An 18,113-nucleotide genomic window follows, 5' to 3' on the forward strand; every position below is an offset into this window, starting at 1 on the left:
TGCGTGTGTATGTGTAGGAGAGGGAGGATGTAATCCTGGACATGACCAATGGGGAGCCAGGCTGCCAATACTATGAGCAGCTCTGCTACAATGACACCTGGCTGAAAGTGGGAGACTGCATCTATATTCGCTCACATGGACTAGTGCGCCACCGAGTAGGCAGGTAGGGTAAATACAACTCTACAGACATAATTTCCAAAATGGGATGTTGCTTGATATATAGTGATTATTTATTTAGTTGAATAAAGTGGGTTTTATTTTTATCTGCCAGGATTGAGAAGATGTGGATGCGGGACGGAGCAGCCTACTTCTTTGGGCCTATTTTCATCCACCCAGAGGAGACAGAACACGAGCCCACCAGGATGTTCTACAAGAAGGAAGTGTTCCTTAGCAACCTGGAGGAGTCTTGCCCCATGTCCTGTATCATAGGTATTCTCTCTGCCCTGATAACAGACCCTATTATTGAGTTGATGATATGCCATGTTATTTTCAAATGTTGAGAAGAGAAACAAGTTTAAGTACATGGGTTGATTGTATTTCACCGGGCATGTGCCATGCTTATATCCCTCTCTGTTGACTTGTTCCACAGGGAAGTGTGCAGTGTCCTCCTTCAAGGAGTACCTTTCGTGCCGGCCCACGGAAGTGCCTGAGGAGGACGTTCTGCTTTGTGAGAGTCGCTACATCGAGAGTGACAAACAGATGAAGAAGTTCAAGGGTCTGAAGCGCTTCTCCCTCTCTGGGAAGGTGGTGGAGGACGAGATCTATTACTTCAGGTGAGTGGCTTGACTTTTTACGTGCCTCAAGATACTGTCGCATAATCAGCAATAGTTAGAAACCATTCCACAACGTAGTAAAGCAGAATTGAGTGACCCTGAAAGGGGGAGTTCGGAGTCAGTCAAAAACACTCCTTTTAGTTAAGGTAGAACAGAACTCAACACCCAGGTGTAACTGCAGTCTATTCCACATGTCCCGTACAGGAAGCTGATCGTGCCCCAGAAGGAGCCATCCCCTCTGCTGGACAGAAAGATCGCAGTGCTGGAGGCCAAGTTTGCCGACATGACAGATGAGGAGTTGGAGGACCTGGGGGAGGATGATGGGGAGCTGGGAGACACCTCCATACCGCAGCTCCAGAGCCCCATGGCAGGCAGCGACATGGACATGCCTTACACCCCTCCACAGGTCAGAGCAGCAACATACACTGGGCAAATGTGTGGTCATGTTGTGAAGGTAAAGCTCTTTTACATTTGTCTCAAAAGTTATTGGTAAGATCGTCGCACCCTGATAAAGACGTGTCAACTGAATTGCATGCATCCTGATTGAAACAAAACATGTCTCAAATGATTTGCATGTTCAAGGTGAGATTCAATAAAAAGGCCTCTAACCCATCCAGTTGGAGGGGTGAATAGCAATGACAGTAGAGAGATGACATGACACACTCTCCCTTACTTGATTGCAGTCCACTCCCAAGTCCATGAAGGGGATGTCCAAGAAGGAGGGCTCCAAGAGGAAGATCAACATGAGTGGCTACATCCTGTTCAGCAGTGAGATGCGAGCGGTCATCAAGGCCCAACACCCAGACTTCTCCTTCGGGGAACTCAGCCGTCTGGTGGGCACCGAGTGGAGGAACCTGGAGTCTCCCAAGAAAGCTGAGTATGAGGGTAAAAGATCTTACAAATGTACTTAGACTGTGGTAGTTTGTTCAATGCCCCTTGCAGTGGTATCTCTGCAAATTCCCTTGCAAAAAGTTGTATTAGTATGTTTGTGTGTTTGTTGTGTTTGCAGAGCGAGCAGCTAAAGTGGCCGAGCAGCAGGAGAGGGAGAGGGCTGCCCAGCAGCTGGCTTTCCCTAGAGCAGGTACCCCAGTAGGGCTCTGATGAGGGTGGTTCCTCCCCCAACCCCAATGGTGTTGCTTTATCCCAGCATGACATGTGTCAGGTATCCCATAACAGAGGGGGATGCACCCCACTGGGGACACTTGGAGCTGCAATAAGAAGCTGTACCTTTTTAATTTCTTCATTACTAATCTTTATTCTAGTACTGTACTTTCCCCTCTTTTCAATGATACACTGCTTCAACATTTATTTAGAAGCTTACCAGTTTCACTGCATCATTCTACCATCAGTCTGATTCAAGTAGTGCTTGTGATTTGTGAATGAATTACATGTGTATGAATGTCTGATTATGGATGATCAAATATCCTAAATCTAGATGAATGTTTAGTCATTTAGCTAGTGCATGATCTCTGCTAGCTAGTTGCAGTTGCATGTCGCACTGATGCATGCATCTGTTGCTATACCCTCCTCCCCAAAGGCATGATGGGTTCATATATGCCACACATGATGCTGCAGGACCTAGTTGACGGCATGTTTAGTATGACAGGCATGCCACCACATCACATGAGGTTGCCTCTCTTGCCCCATCATCACCTAATTCCAGGCATCCCTGGGTTCCCTGGCATGCCATACCCGGGTAAGAGCACTTTCACAGCCACCCTACCTGCCATGCCACTGCAGATGCTTCCTGTATGCCACTCTAACTCACTGGAGGGGCTACCTGTAACGTAGGCTGAGGTCCTGTAGTGATACTCAGTCATTGAGTGATTCATCAACAGGGTCATGTATTCTCTGAAGTACCCTTACCTTGAATGCAGATTGTTGTCCTAGAGGCTGTAATGGCCCAAATTGGTCTTTTTCTTAAAAGAGCAGTAGTAAAGTCAGTAGTACACAACAAAATCCAAGATGGCCAGCTGCTGACAGCTGTGGTCTGGAGCACTCTGTGATTGTTGATGCCTTCCTTACAGGTGTCAACACGGGTGCCCCTGGAGCCTATGGAACCCAGGTAATCTACACTTCTATACAATTGTATTTAAGAAAAGCACATAGACTGTCAATGTTTATTTTATTAGTCACATCATTACTCACATCTGTATTTGAGTATGAGAAGTAAAGAGGCCCTTGATGCTTTTTTAGATGATTGGTCTTGGGCAGCAGGCCCCGCCACCCTATCCAGGACAGGGCCAGCCTGCCCTCCAGCAGCCCTCAACACCCATATTTGTAGCCCCGCCACCCAAGCCCCAGCGCCTGCTCCATTCGGAGGCGTACCTGAAGTACATTGAGGGACTCAATGCAGAGTCCTCCACCATCAGCAAGTGGGACCAAACTCTCTCAGGTGAGTTCTCCTCACTGAAAGAAAGTGATTCACACCACAACAAATCTACAAATCACTTATATAATATGTCAGAGATTGATTTATCAGTAAAATGCCTTATTGAATAACAGAAATGTATATACAGACAGTATTGTAATTTATCGATTCACCTGCATGGTGTATCGTGAATGCATGTATAATTTCCCTTGATACATTTTTGCATTAAGATCAGAGCAGAAGTGTGTGAGTGTGATGACCTTGTGTATGTCTTCTGTATGTGGACATGTTTGAGCAGCTCGAAAGAAAGATGTACGGCTGACCAAAGAGCAGGAGAGCCGGCTGCCGTCCCATTGGCTGAAGAGCAAGGGCGCCCATTCCACCATGGCGGACGCACTGTGGCGTCTGCGAGACTTGATGCTGCGTGACACAATGAACATCCGCCAGACGTACAACCTGTAGAATGTCTGAGCCACTGCTCCTTACACTGTCAGACAGGAAAGCGGGTTTAGGCTCATTTAAAAAAGTGTTAATGTTGTTGTCATGTTAAAGTTGTCATTCGTTTGTAGAATGGTTAAATGAGCTTGCTTACTCTGTTCAAGCTGTTTTGTATTGACATGTTAATTGTTCTAACAAGTGCATTATTATTGTATTAAATGTTTCTCTGTGATGGATAAAAGTTTTCATAAAAAATGAAGAATTGACTTGTTCTTGATGGCTAATTTAGTATCTGTACTGCAATATGGAACATTCTAGTGGGCAGCCATGTCCTGACTCAAAGGCACCAGACAAGAAAAGAGGAACCAACAGACACTTTGATTCTTCTCTTTAAGTTGTTCTATTGGTCTTCCATGACATGAATACGAGGTTATAACTAGGTGAACACACTTCATCAATCAATAACAGTGATAAATGAATCAATAACATAGCATCTGTTCTGAACACTTGCCAACGTCATTCACCCCCTTTCAAGTGCACAGGGGCTTGTCGAGCATGGTTTTCCAAACTTATTTTGCGCATGCCCCGTACACATGCCGCGCAGTCTGGCTTGAGATTTCTTTAAACAAGCTAACGTTAGTCAGGCAGCAGCGAATCGTACAACAGCACATACCGGCTGAGAGACAACTCAAAGCAAGAGAAGGTATAACATCTCACCGCTGTATCAAATGATACAGTTTAATGAACATTACTGGCTTGTAGAAAGACGGAGAACTGCGGTAGCCGTTTCTAATTTGCCTATCGTGGATAATTTAGCATCAGCAAACATTTACTAGAACGATGTCACTGCGATACTTGCTAGCTATTCACGTTTAGTTATCTAGCTAGCTGTGTTCCCTACACAGAAAATGAATTGCAGAAAGGGCTATCTGGCCTAACCAAGTGTAACACAATATCATCTCGCTAGCTACTAACGTACAAGTCGTGAGAAGACGTTCAAAGTTAGCCTACCAGACCGCTATGGCTAGTTGGCTACCAAACTATCTAGCTAACTTGCGCAGTCATTGAGTCAATTTGCTGTGATTTACTTACTCCGTAGCTAAGTTTTATATCCTCGAAACAAGTGTTGGATATTTGAGATGTAAGCAACCTGCCCGACAGTTGACATAAATTATTGAAACGGAAGTATTTTGAATCAGCATCACCATGCCAGAGTACCATGCTAATTTAGCTAGCTAGTTGCTAACGGCATCCCCCAAAGTCCTTTCCTAGAATTACTGTGAGTGGGTAAAGTGTCTGACGTAGAGAAAAATAACGAATTTCATTGGAGCACACAGGTTGTCATTTTAAAAATGTATTCCAAACATGTGTCGGACGGCAAAGATGGGCTAACATTTGCTAGCTTTAGGCCAAAGTATTTGTCACTACCTGGTGTTTTAGTGATGTGTAGCGAGCTAGTATGACTTACTCAATCATATATTGATCGGGTGAATATAACATTTGCGTTTTTTTGTCAATGTAACTTTTCATGAGCTTGTAGCGAAGACAATCAGTTAATGGTACTAGTCAGTTCAGACCATCATTACCGTTACTATGCCTAACGAATTGATTCTGACCACATTTCCAGGGCACCATGGAGCTAAATGATGGAAACCTTCAGACCCTCACAGAATTTATGCGCAAAACTCTGGACCCAGATCCATCCGTAAGACGTCCAGGTATGGGAGCTCAGAGTAGAATGCTTGTTAATTTTAAAATACTCTTGCCCTGATCAGTCATGGTAGCAATAAACATATACAATGATATATATACTTGGGCATTTATGTACAATTTTCCAGTGCTTGACTGGAATGTTCTTATTTCCCTCTTCCAGCTGAGAAGTTTCTTGAGTCAGTTGAAGGGAACCAGAATTACCCAATATTGCTGCTTACATTGTTGGAGAAATCCCAAGACAATGTGATCCGAGTGTGTGCAGCTGTCACCTTCAAAAATTACATCAAGAGGAACTGGCGCATAGTAAGTTCGTGGTGGTGGCCTGAATATTGGAACAAATGTTATGGGTTGTGCAAGTATTGTTGTCCCAATGTTGGCATGACAAGTGTTACTTTGTATTCTGTCTCTTTCAGATTGAAGATGAACCCAACAAAATCTCAGATCCGGACCGGACCACGATCAAGGCCAACATTGTAAATTTGATGCTGAGCAGCCCTGAACAGATTCAGAAACAGGTATGTCTTCACATGAGTCAAGACCTGTTACCTGTTCATCTACTCTAAGTCAGTGGGCTGGTGCTTGTTTTGAGTTTCATATGAGGTTCTTGGAATCCATAGTTTCCCAAATCTTTAGAATAATACATGTATACAATCAAAAGGTAGAGATGGTTCAGTTTTTCTGTATTTACTGTTCTTCTACAGTTGAGTGATGCCATCAGCATCATCGGTAGAGAGGACTTCCCTCTGAAATGGCCGGACCTCCTGACAGAGATGGTGACCCGCTTCCAGAGCGGAGACTTCCACATCATTAACGGAGTGCTCCGGACCGCACACTCACTTTTCAAGAGGTAAACCACCATGAGCATGACACGTGGCCCTCTAATGATAGGTGTCATAGTAAATCATGTATTTGTGGTTAATTTTGAAAGATATTAACACTGATCATCTGTTTTCCCAGGTATCGACATGAGTTTAAGTCAAATGAGCTATGGCTGGAGATTAAGCTGGTGTTGGACACATTTGCGAATCCACTGACTGAACTCTTCAAGGTTAGTGGTGGATTGGTTTCAGAGTTAATAACTCGAACAATTGAAGTGTATTTCAAGTAAAAACAACATGTCTGGAAATTGTTGCTTGCCGTCCCTTGCTTCTACTTTGTAGTACCTTAATTATTCAGACATGGGAAGACATTGTCTGCTATTAATGTCTATTGTTTTTTTCAGGCCACCATTGAGCTGTGTCAGACCCATGCGACGGACATCAATGCTTTGAAGATCCTCTTCTCGTCCCTTACTCTGATCTCAAAGCTTTTCTACAGTCTCAACTTTCAGGTGCGTCCCCCCTGCCTTCTTACCTGCTTTATGCCCACAAGGACTGACTGTATTTAAATGTGATGCTTTTTTTACTGGAGTTATCTCATTCTTCCATCTTTGTCTCTGCCTTCACAGGACCTTCCAGAGTTCTTTGAGGACAACATGGAGACCTGGATGTCTAATTTCCATAACTTGTTGACCTTGGATAACAAGCTACTACAAACAGATGTGCGTGGACCTGGTGATTAACAGCACTTTCACTGTAAGATGTTCAAGTGGCTATTAATCAGTTGATTAAACTTGTGCTACGGTCTTTTCCTCCCAACAGGATGAAGAGGAGGCAGGTCTTCTGGAGCTGCTCAAGTCTCAGATCTGTGACAACGCTGCTCTGTATGCCCAGAAGTACGATGAAGAATTCCAGCCTTACCTGCCTCGTTTTGTCACCGCTATCTGGAACCTGCTGGTCTCCACTGGCCAGGAGGTCAAGTACGACCTGGTGAGACTGCTGATACATTCATGTAGCTTATCAATAGATCATGTTGACCACCTGCTAATACGTTTGCTTGGGGCGGCAGGTAGCCTAGTCGTTAGAGCGTTGGACTAGTAACTGAAAGGTTGCATGATCGAATCCCCGAGCTGACAAGGTAAAAATCTGTCATTCTGCCCCTGAGCAAGGCAGTTAACCCACTGTTCCTATGCCGCCATTGAAAATAGGAATTTGTTCTTAACTGACTTGCCTAGTTAAATAATGGTAAAATAAAGGTAAAATAATATGTTTGCTCCTTTTATATTTGTGACGTAGCTTGTGAGCAATGCTATTCAGTTCCTGGCATCTGTGTGTGAAAGGCCCCACTACAAGCATCTGTTTGAGGACCAGAACACACTCACCAGCATCTGTGAGAAGGTCATTGTGCCCAACATGGAGTTCAGAAGTGAGTTCAGACTGAAACAGTATCTTGGGGATGAATGGCTACATGACTGTTGTTTCTGCTCTTGCCATTGTACATTAATGGCAGTGATTTGCATAATGGTCTTTGATACTGATACATAGATTTCTGTCTCCAGGTGCTGATGAGGAGGCCTTTGAGGATAACTCTGAGGAATATATCCGAAGAGATCTTGAAGGATCAGGTAAAAACATTTTTTTTAAACTCAAGACCAAAATTGAACTGGAGGATTGTTGAAGTTTAGATATTCAAGGCACACTGATATTCACCACTCGGTTCTGTCTCCTTCCTGTAGACATAGACACTCGGCGCAGGGCTGCTTGTGACTTGGTGAGAGGCCTGTGTAAGTTCTTTGAGGGCCCGGTCACAGCCATCTTTTCTGGCTATGTCAACTCCATGCTTGGGGAGTATGCCAAGAACCCAGGGGTGAACTGGAAGCACAAAGACGCTGCCATCTACCTGGTCACATCTCTGGCCTCAAAAGCCCAGACAGCGAAGGTATGATTAGGTCATTGTGCCTATTGTATTTGGGTGTGTTTGTGACATCTGATGGGTAAACAGTTGAAGTCCGAAGTTTACATACACCTTAGCCAAATACATTTAAACTCGGTTTTTCAAAATTCCTGACATTTAATCCTAGTACAAATTCCCTGTCTAAGGTCAGTTAGGATCACCACTTTATTTTAAGAATGTGAAATGTCAGAATAATAGTAGAGTGAATTAATTATTTCTGCTTTTATTTCTTTCATCGCATTCCCAGTGGGTCAGAATTGGGTCAAACGTTTTGGGTTGCCTTCCACAAGCTTCCCACAATAAGTTGGGTGAATTTTGGCTCATTCCTCCTGACAGAGCTGGTGTAACTGAGTCAGGTTTGCGCGCACAAGCTTTTTCAGTTCTGCCCACAAATCTTCTATAGGATTGAGGTCAGGGCTTTGTGATGGCCACTCCAATACCTTGACTTTGTTGTCCTTAAGCCATTTTGCCACAACTTTGGAAGTATGCTTGGGGTCATTGTCCATTTGGAAGACCCATTTGTGACCAAGCTTTAACTTCCTGACTGATGTCTTGAGATGTGGATATATTGAAGCAACATCATTTTCCTTCCTCATGATGCCATCTATTTTAAGTGCACCAGTCATTCCTGCAGCAAAGCACCTCCACAACATGATGCTGCCACCCCTGTGCTTCACGGTTGGGATGGTGTTCTTCGGCTTGCAAGCCTCCCCTTTTCCTCCAAACATAACGATGGTCATTATGTCCAAACAGTTCTATTTTTGTTTCATCAGACCCAGGGACATTTCTCCAAAAAGTACGATCTTTGTTCCTGTGTGCAGTTGCAAACCGTAGTCTGGCTTTTCTATGGTGGTTTTGGAGCAGTTGCTTCTTCCTTGCTGAGCGGCCTTTCAGGTTATGTCGATATAGGACTCGTTTTACTGTAGATATAAATACTTTTGTACCCGTTTCCTCCAGCATCTTCACAAGGTCCTTTGCTGTTGTTGTGGGATTGATTTGCACTTTTCGCACCCAAGTACGTTAATCTCTGAGACAGAGCGGTATGATGGCTGCGTGGTCCCAAGGTGTTTATACTTGCTTACTATTGTTTGTACAGATGAACATGGTACCTTCAGGCGTTTGGAAATTGCTCCCAAGAATGAACCAGACATGTGGATTTCTACCATTTTTTTTTCTACTGTCTTGACTGATTTCTTTAGATTTCCCATGATGTCAAGCAAATAGGAACTGTGTTTGAATGTAGGCCTTGAAATACATCCACAGGTACACCTCCAATTGACTCAAATGATGTCAATTAGCCTATCAGAAGCTTCTAAAGCCATGACATTTTCTGGAATTTTCCAAGCTGTTTAAAGGCACTGTCAACTTAGTGTATGTAAACTTCTGATCCACTGGAATTGTGATACAGTGAAATAATCGTTCTGTAAACAATTGTTGGAAAGATTACTTGTCATGTACAAAGTAGATGTCCTAACTGACTTGCCAAAACTATAGTTTAACAAGAAATTTGGAGTGGTTGAAAAACGAGTTCTAATGACACCAACTTAAGTGTATAAACTTCTGACTTCAAGTGTAAATATTATTGCAGTAGAGACATTGAGCAAATTACACAGACAAAATGTTTCTTTTTCAGCATGGTATCACGCAAGCTAACGAGTTGGTGAACCTTACAGAATTTTTTGTGAACCACATTCTCACAGACCTCAAATCCCAGAACGGTAAATATAAAATTGAACTTGGAAACAAACAATGAATTAACCATCACAGCTGTGGATTGCTTTATGGCTGCACTTTTTTATGGAACCTGTTTACTCTGTTCTATTATAGTCAATGAGTTCCCAGTGTTGAAGGCTGATGCCATCAAATATGTCATGATCTTCAGGAGTCAGGTATGATTTTGTTTTCTCTACCCTCTGAAAATTCATTCTCACGAGTTCAGCCCATTTACTAAGGGTTGACATCAACGCTTGCAGGGGCCCGTGAATAACCAGTCCTCGGTCCCCTCTTGTCTTCCAGCTGCCCAAAGAGCAGCTGCTGCAGGCTGTCCCTCTGCTGGTGGCCCACCTGCAGGCAGAGAGCACGGTCGAGCACACCTACGCTGCCCATGCACTGGAGAGACTCTTCACCATGAGGGGCCCCAACAACTCTACTCTGTGAGTAGTAACCATCTGTACTTAGATAATTAAAGACTTTGTCTTTTCCAACACCACACTACACAAATATAATCAACTGTACACCACATCCATTGTTTGTTTGTTTGTTAATAAAACTTTGGTCATTACCAATAACCTTAGTTTGTAAATTTTGGTGCCTCATGTCAGTAGTGATTAAGCATCTGTCATCGTATGTTTCAGTATCACTCCTGCAGAGATGGCCCCCTTCACAGAACAGCTGCTAAACAACCTGTTCAAGGCTCTGGCTCTGCCTGGCTCCTCAGAGAATGAATATATCATGAAAGGTACTTGAGTTTGAGTGTTAAATGCTCTGCTTATAGGCGTAAACTATGGCTTTCATTGTATTTTTAACTATCCGTCCTTTTGCTTAATGTCGTCAAGGAGGACCTAATGTCACCTTTTAAGGTTGCGGACAAAGTTTTTCAGTGTGTACTGATCCTTGTCCTCTACCCAGACTTCTCCTTTATTCTCTTCCAGCCATCATGCGCAGCTTCTCCCTCCTGCAGGAGGCCATTGTTTCTTACATCCCCACTCTGATTGGCCAGCTCACTCACAAGCTCCTGCTGGTCAGCAAGGTAGGTCACACACTCATTCTCTTGTCTGCATTGCTGTGGATGCATGTACATATGAGCTGACTTGCATTGTGTCTAAAGGCATCCGGAAACACAGGTTCGGTTTGCTCCTTGCAAAACTTGGCTCGGCGTAATTCATGTCTTCTCGCATGCTCCCTTAAAATACCTTCACTTCAAAACATGAAAAAAATTGGCAATATTACGGTATGTCCCGCTTGAGACGCTAGTACACTTCCAAAAAATCGTCTCTAAATTTATCTAAGATTAACAAATCAAGAAATCTGTAATAAATTGACACTTGTCGAGGATGTCTTAGTCGTGCAATTTTACATCTAACTATGATGTTTAGTGCAGTACTTCTCAAGTGAAAAAAATGCATGAAAAATAGGTGTCTATCGTTGAATGACAAACACTTAATTAACAAATCTCTATTGTTGACCAATCACAGATGAAGGGGCGTGGACTACCAAACTTCGACTTGCCTCAAGATAAACAGCTGGGAATAAATTGCTGAACACCAATACGTCACAATTTCGCCATAACTTACAGTGCCTTCGGAAAATATTCAGACCCCTTGACTTTTTCCACCTTTTGTTACGTTAAAGCCTTGTTCTAAAATGGATGAAATCAATAAAAATCCTCAGCAATCTACACACAATACCCCATGACAACAAAGCTAAAACAGGTTTTAAGTGTTTGGCACATTTATAAAAAAATACATTTAAAAAAAGCATTCCTTATTTACAGAAGTATTCAGAACCTTTGCTATAAGACTTGAAATTGAGCTCGGGTGCATCCTGTTTCCATTGATCGTCCACCTGTGGTAAATTAAATTCATTGAACATGATTTGGAAAGGCACACATGTCTATACAAAGCCCCACAGAGCAAAAACCAAGCCATGAGGTCGAAGGAATTGTCCGTAGAGCTCTGAGACAGGATTTTGTCGAGGCACAGATCTGGGGAAGGGTACCAAAACGTTTCTGGAGCACTGAAGGCCAGACGGAAGCTAGTCCTAAGGCACTTGAAAGCCCACTTGGACTTTGCCAATAGGCACCTAAAGACTCAGACCATGAGAAACAAGATTCTCTGGTCTGATGAAACCAAGATTGAACTCTGCCCTGAATGCCAAGAGTCACATCTGGAGGAAATCTGGCACCATTGATAGTTACAAATCAGGATATTATTAGTATCATATTTTGACAATATCGCCATACAATTTTTGTGCTACTTGGATGTACCAAGTACAAGAACGCCAGTATTTTTCCTTCATAGCTTCTTCTCCATCTTTTTAAATAGGGGGCCAATTTTGTTTTCAGTACTTTTTTTATATTTCTGTGACTGTCTCTCTTGTCCCTCTGCAGCAGACGTATGATGAGCATTATGTTTGGAACATTGAATCGCTATTTAATTGCAATAAATATCGTATTGACACGTAAGTGCTGTGATATCGTATCGTGAGGTCCATGGCAATTTCCAGCCCTGGTATTTACCTGTATCATGTTTCTTCCAGAACCCCAGCAAGCCTCACTTTAACCACTACCTGTTTGAGTCCCTGTGCCTGTCCATCCGGATCACCTGCAAGGCCAACACAACCACTGTGGGCAGCTTTGAGGAGGCCCTCTTCCCAGTCTTCACTGAGATCCTACAGAATGATGTACAGGGTATGTGGCTGTACCATAGAAAGAAGCAGGTTATAGAAGTTCATGTTAAGCGTAAGATGCCTGTCTGACTAGAACATGCCTAGGAAACTGAGTAGGTGGATGAAGGGGTTGAAAAGCCATCCTCTGAATCGCATGGATGCCGTGTTGTTGGCAAACTACACATTGCCCTTCTTACATCACATGTCCCGCTTCCTGTTGCAGAGTTTGTGCCGTACGTGTTCCAGGTGATGTCACTGCTTCTGGAAATCCACACCAGCTCCATCCCCAACTCCTACATGGCCCTTTTCCCCCACCTGCTGCAGCCTGTGCTGTGGGAACGCACTGGCAACATTCCCCCTCTGGTGCGCCTGCTTCAAGCATATCTGGAGAAGGGGGGAGCCACCATAGCCAGCTCTGCTGCTGACAAAATAGTGAGTTACAGCTGGGGGTATGTCAATGGTAAGATGACTCTTACTGTAATAAGAGGAGTCTTACTGTACTTTTCTATAACCTCCTGTCTTAATCTACCTGTTGATGCATGCAATTAGTTAGTTGTGATAATCTGATGTTAAAGTGCTCTCCCTATTCAGCCTGGCCTGCTAGGAGTCTTCCAGAAGCTCATAGCCTCCAAGGCCAATGACCACCAAGGTTTCTACCTGATGAACAGTATCATAGAGCACATGCCGACGTGAGTCAACAGCCTCCACCTCTGTCTTCTAACGGTGAACTTTGTGTGTAGTTGACATGGGGGCTGTATCATGAGTTATTTTGTTCACTCCCTCTCAGGGAGTCCATTGTTCAGTACAGGAAACAGATCTTCATCCTGCTCTTCCAGAGACTGCAGAGCTCCAAAACCACCAAGTTCATCAAGAGTGAGTATAGCTTAAAACAAATGTTGGCATGTTTATTTAACTTCTTGCGTCGAGCAATCCCGTATCCGGGAGCGTAATCAAAGCCTCAAGTTCATTAGCATAACGCAACGTTAACTATTCATGAAAATCGCAAATGAAATTAAATAAATATATTTACTCACAAGCTTATTAGCCTTTTGTTAACAACACTGTCATCTCAGATTTTCAAAATATGCTTTTCAACCATAGCTATACAAGCATTTGTGTAAGAGTATTGATAGCTAGCATAGCATTAAGCCTAGCATTCAGCTGGCAACATTTTCACAAAAACAAGAAAAGCATTCAAATAAAATAATTTACCTTTGAAGAACTTCGGATGTTTTCAATGTGGAGACTCTGTTAGATAGCAAAAGATTATTTGTGTAGGAGAAATCGCTCAGTTTTGTTCATCACGTTTGGCAAAATAAAAACACATTCAGTCATTACAAATTAACTCCATGATATCGACAAACATGGCAAATGTTGTTTAGAATCATCCTCAAGGTGTTTTTCACATATCTATTCGATGATAAATCATTCGTGGCAGTTGGGTTTCTCCTCTGTAGCAAACGGAAATACACGCAGCTGGAGATTACGCAATAATTGCGACGGAGGACACCAAGCGAGCACCTGGTAGATGTAGTGTAAAATGTTCAATCATCCAATGATATGCCTACAAATACGTCACAATGCTGCAGACACCTTGGGGAAATGACAGAAAGTGTAAGCTCATTCCTGGCCCATTCACAGCCATATAAGGAGACATTGAAACACAGCACCTTCAAAATCTGGGGCACTTCCTGTTTGAAATTTCATCTTGGTTTCACCGGTGGCACTCAGACATTTTTTATATTTTTTTATTTGACCTTTATTTGAACTAGGCAAGTCAGTTAAGAACAAATTCTTATTTTCAATGACGGCCTAGGAACTGTGGGTTAACTGCCTGTTCAGGGGCAGAACGACAGATTTGTACCTTGTCAGCTCGGGGATTTGAACTTGCAACCAGTGGGAAATCTGAGGTTTGTCATTTTTAAACTCAGCCCCTATTGAAGTTACAGTGGACTATTCGTTATGTTGCACTTCCTAAAGCTTCCACTAGATATCAACAGTCTTTAGAAACTTGTTTGAGGCTTCTACTATGAAGGGGGGCTGAATGAGAGGGGAACGAGTCCGAGGTCTGCCAGCAGCCTCGATCTCAGTCACGCGCATTCACATGAGGCAGCTCTCGTTCCATTGCTTTTCTACAGACAATGTAATTCTCCGGTTGGAACATTATTGAACATTTATGATCACATCCTAAAGATTGAGTATACATAGTTTGATATGTTTCTACGGCCAGTAATATAACTTTTTGAAATTTTCGTCCGGGCATTCCGCTGGACTTGAACGCGCGTTTCAATTTGTTTACCAAATGCCCTAACAAAAGGAGGTATATGGACATAAATGATGAACTTTATCGAACAAATCAAACATATATTGTGGAACTGGGATTCCTGGGAGTGCATTCTGATGAAGATCATCAAAGGTAAGTGAATATTTATAATGCCATTTCTGACTAATGTTGGCTGCGCAACATGGCAGATATTTCTTTTGGCTGTTTTGGGCTCTGAGTGCCGTACTCAGATTATGCTTTTTCCGTAAACCTTTTTTGAAATCTGACACAGCGGTTGCATTAAGGAGAACTTTATCTAAAGTTCCATGCATAACAGTTGAATTTTCATCAACATTTTATAATGAGTATTTCTGTGAATTGATGTGGCTCTCTGCAAAATCACCATGTTTTGGAACTACTGAACATAACACGCTAATGTAAAATTAGATTTTTGGATATAAATATGCACTTTATCGAACAAAACATACATGTATTGTGTAACATGAAGTCCTATGAGTGTCATCTGATGATCATCAAAGGTTAGTGATTAATTTTATCTCTTTGTGCTTTTTGTGACTCCTCTTTGGCTGGAAAAATGGCTGGATTTTTCTGTGACTTGGTGGTGACCTAACATAATCGTTTGCTTTACAGCGAAAGCTCCACATTTTGGAAATTAGACACTGGCTGGTTTAATGAGAATTCTATCTTTAAAATGGTACCTAATACTTGTATGTTTGAGATTTGATTTGAGATTTCTGTTGATTTGTATTTGGCGCCCTGCAATTTCATTGGCTGTGTTCCCAGACAGGTTAAGGAGTACAATTGAAACTGCACCCACATCCTCTTTGTTATGCTAGCACAACAGGAGTGTGTAGGGTTATATTAACCTAGTTTTAGAATGAGCTCTGTGTGATCTCTCAATGCTGCACATTTTCACAGGCCCTCCTATTTTCCACAGGCTTCATGGTGTTTATCAATCTGTATGGTGTCAAGTACGGAGCCATTGCTCTGCAGGAGATTTTTGACAGCATACAGCCAAAGTAAGTATCTCTTGTCAGATAAAATGAGACTGACCTTTGACACGTTTGATTCAGTTTATGTCCATTAGTGTAGCCTTGGAGTGGAGTGTGCAGATGACTCATTTACATTGATCTGCATACATGCCAGTCAGTTGTACCTTTTGGTTTTTAAAGGCCAACCATGTCCTCATACTGCATTACACACACTTGCATGGCATGTTAGGCTGAGCTTGGAATGTTTTATCATATTCCATATTATAGGCCTTCAGAATGATAAAAGATAAGAACCACGTGGAGAGGTATTCTCAGTGCTGAGTCTAATTTCTCTTGTAGGATGTTTGGCATGGTGCTGGAGAAGATAGTCATTCCAGAGGTGCAGAAAGTGTCTGGACCAGTGGAGAAGAAGATCTGTGCTGTGGGCATCACCAAGATCCTCACTGAGTGCCCTGCCATGATAGATACTGAGTACACTAAACTCTGGTGAGAAACTGTCCTGGAATATTATTACACTTTTTGCAGTGTTTTTACTAAATTAATGGCCTGCTAAATTGTTTCTTCATTAGGACCCCCCTGCTTCAGGCCCTCATTGGGCTATTTGAGCTACCAGAGGATGATAGCATCCCTGATGACGAGCACTTCATTGACATAGAGGACACACCCGGTTACCAAACTGCTTTCTCCCAGCTGGCCTTTGCTGGGAAGAAGGAGCACGACCCCATCGGAGAGGTGGTCAGCAACCCCAAGATCCTGTTAGCTCAGTCTCTCCACAAGCTCTCTACTGCATGTCCCGGACGGGTAAGTTGATTTATTGAAATGCACTAACACTAGGCTATGTTAGAGGCAGTGGGCCTCTTGACTAAATCACTCCCTTATAGCAGGAACAACTACACAGCAAGACTCCAAGAGATAGCTAATGCTAGCTAGCAAATTCTTTATTTTCATGTCCACCTTGTGTTCCAATCTTCTACTCTCATATGATTTAGTCGGTCATTTTAAGCAAAACGACATGGTATAAAAGTTAAGTACCAACTCTGTCTTTGTGGTTAGTGTCCGTTCTGAGATTGGATCGTTGGCCGGTCGAGTCCAACCAAAGACTTTAAAATGGCTCCTAATGTCTCTGTTTGGCACTCAGAATGAATAGGGGGTAAGACCTTGCGACAGACTAGTGTTCTTTCAAAGGGGTGTACTTGTACAACAAGCTGCCTCATACTACAGACACTGAAAATGGGTTCCTGTCCTATGGTGCATTCTGTCTCGGTCAAGGTTTACTTATAAAAGTGAAGCCCCAGCTGACTGAGAGCCAGTCACCCAACCGAGTTTTGAAGGTGCTCTAGCCCAGCATAGACTGTGTGAGGCCTTAGGAATAGCAGAGCGGGGTGTAGTGTACAACATTTTGGCTTCTAGATTGCTAATGCCTCCCTGAATAATTTTTCTTTGAGTACTATATATGCTTTCAGTAGTAGATGTCAACTGAGTGAATCTCTCCTGTTTTCCTCCCATGGCAGGTCCCCTCTATGCTGAGCACCAGCCTGAACGCTGAGGCCCTCCAGTACCTGCAGGGTTACCTCCAGGCTGCCTCTGTACAGCTGGTGTGAAGATGGACACAGAAGCTTCCTCACTGACGCATAAGACACCACACTGCACAATAACTGGGCACTGTCGCCCATGGGCCACACTGGGACTGACTCATCAGGATTGAATGGACAAAACGAAGACTGATCAATTGACTACTCATGGTGGATACTTGGGACAATGGGTCAACATGTTCATCTACGAATTGGGATTTTTAAGGGTTTTTAAATGGTGTTAAAAGAAATGGAAGAGCAATAGTTTTTTTGTGGGGGGGTGGAGTTGGTTTGTCCTTTTGGCATGCTGTGCAGTTATAGAAAGTTGTGGAAGGCTGGCTTCACCAACACTCAACTTTGTGAATGTTATGCTTTGATATGACCAATGTATCTGCTTGTTTGTCGATTTTGCCATAATGACCTGTCATTGAACATACATTGACAACCCCGACCAACATCGACAGCACTCTGGAGGTAACTGGCTGAATTGGACTTCATGACTCTTTGCAGAATCAAATGAGAATTATTTTATTTTTTTGTCCTTTTTTTTCAATAGTTGGATTTCCATTGTTTTTACTCTTATGGAGGACTGGTGGTCATGACCTCAAAATATAGGACTTAAAATGTTTCTCTGTTGCATGTAGTTGCGCCTAGCATTGTCTTTGTTAGTTTCTGCACCAAGACCAGACATGTCTATAAATGTGAGTGAAGAGGATCTTGTATAAAACCTGAGTGGTTTTGCACTTTCAGTGAAAGTCATTGTGTACAGCCTCTTGATTAGCTGTGGCACTCAAATAAAAGGAAATCACACTT

The 18,113-nt window shown here is 42.9% G+C and overlaps 2 protein-coding genes across 2 annotated transcripts in view; both read left to right on the forward strand.

Annotated features, from left to right (window-relative positions):
* Window positions 1-3,615, forward strand: part of LOC135539922 (protein polybromo-1-like) — a 36,883-nt gene extending 33,268 nt beyond the window's left edge. The window contains 10 exon segments of the mRNA XM_064966188.1: window positions 18-163; window positions 272-429; window positions 590-773; window positions 978-1,179; window positions 1,457-1,658; window positions 1,783-1,854; window positions 2,311-2,469; window positions 2,801-2,838; window positions 2,970-3,168; window positions 3,443-3,615. Of these exon segments, the coding sequence (XP_064822260.1) occupies window positions 18-163; window positions 272-429; window positions 590-773; window positions 978-1,179; window positions 1,457-1,658; window positions 1,783-1,854; window positions 2,311-2,469; window positions 2,801-2,838; window positions 2,970-3,168; window positions 3,443-3,615 (1,533 nt within the window).
* A 555-nt stretch (window positions 3,616-4,170) lies between these two features.
* LOC135539923 (exportin-2) lies at window positions 4,171-18,113 on the forward strand. The gene is made up of 25 exons (XM_064966189.1): window positions 4,171-4,285; window positions 5,210-5,300; window positions 5,456-5,598; window positions 5,709-5,810; window positions 5,997-6,142; window positions 6,253-6,343; window positions 6,518-6,625; window positions 6,743-6,835; window positions 6,936-7,103; window positions 7,410-7,539; window positions 7,673-7,738; window positions 7,850-8,052; window positions 9,701-9,785; window positions 9,895-9,956; window positions 10,084-10,220; window positions 10,422-10,525; window positions 10,719-10,816; window positions 12,325-12,475; window positions 12,677-12,885; window positions 13,045-13,142; window positions 13,241-13,326; window positions 15,675-15,756; window positions 16,069-16,215; window positions 16,299-16,530; window positions 17,241-18,113. Exons 2-25 carry the CDS (start codon window positions 5,216-5,218, stop codon window positions 17,328-17,330), a joined length of 2,916 nt encoding a protein of 971 aa, XP_064822261.1. The 5' UTR covers window positions 4,171-4,285; window positions 5,210-5,215; the 3' UTR covers window positions 17,331-18,113.

Source organism: Oncorhynchus masou, chromosome 5 (assembly GCF_036934945.1).
Source record: "Oncorhynchus masou masou isolate Uvic2021 chromosome 5, UVic_Omas_1.1, whole genome shotgun sequence".
NCBI lineage: Eukaryota > Metazoa > Chordata > Actinopteri > Salmoniformes > Salmonidae > Oncorhynchus > Oncorhynchus masou.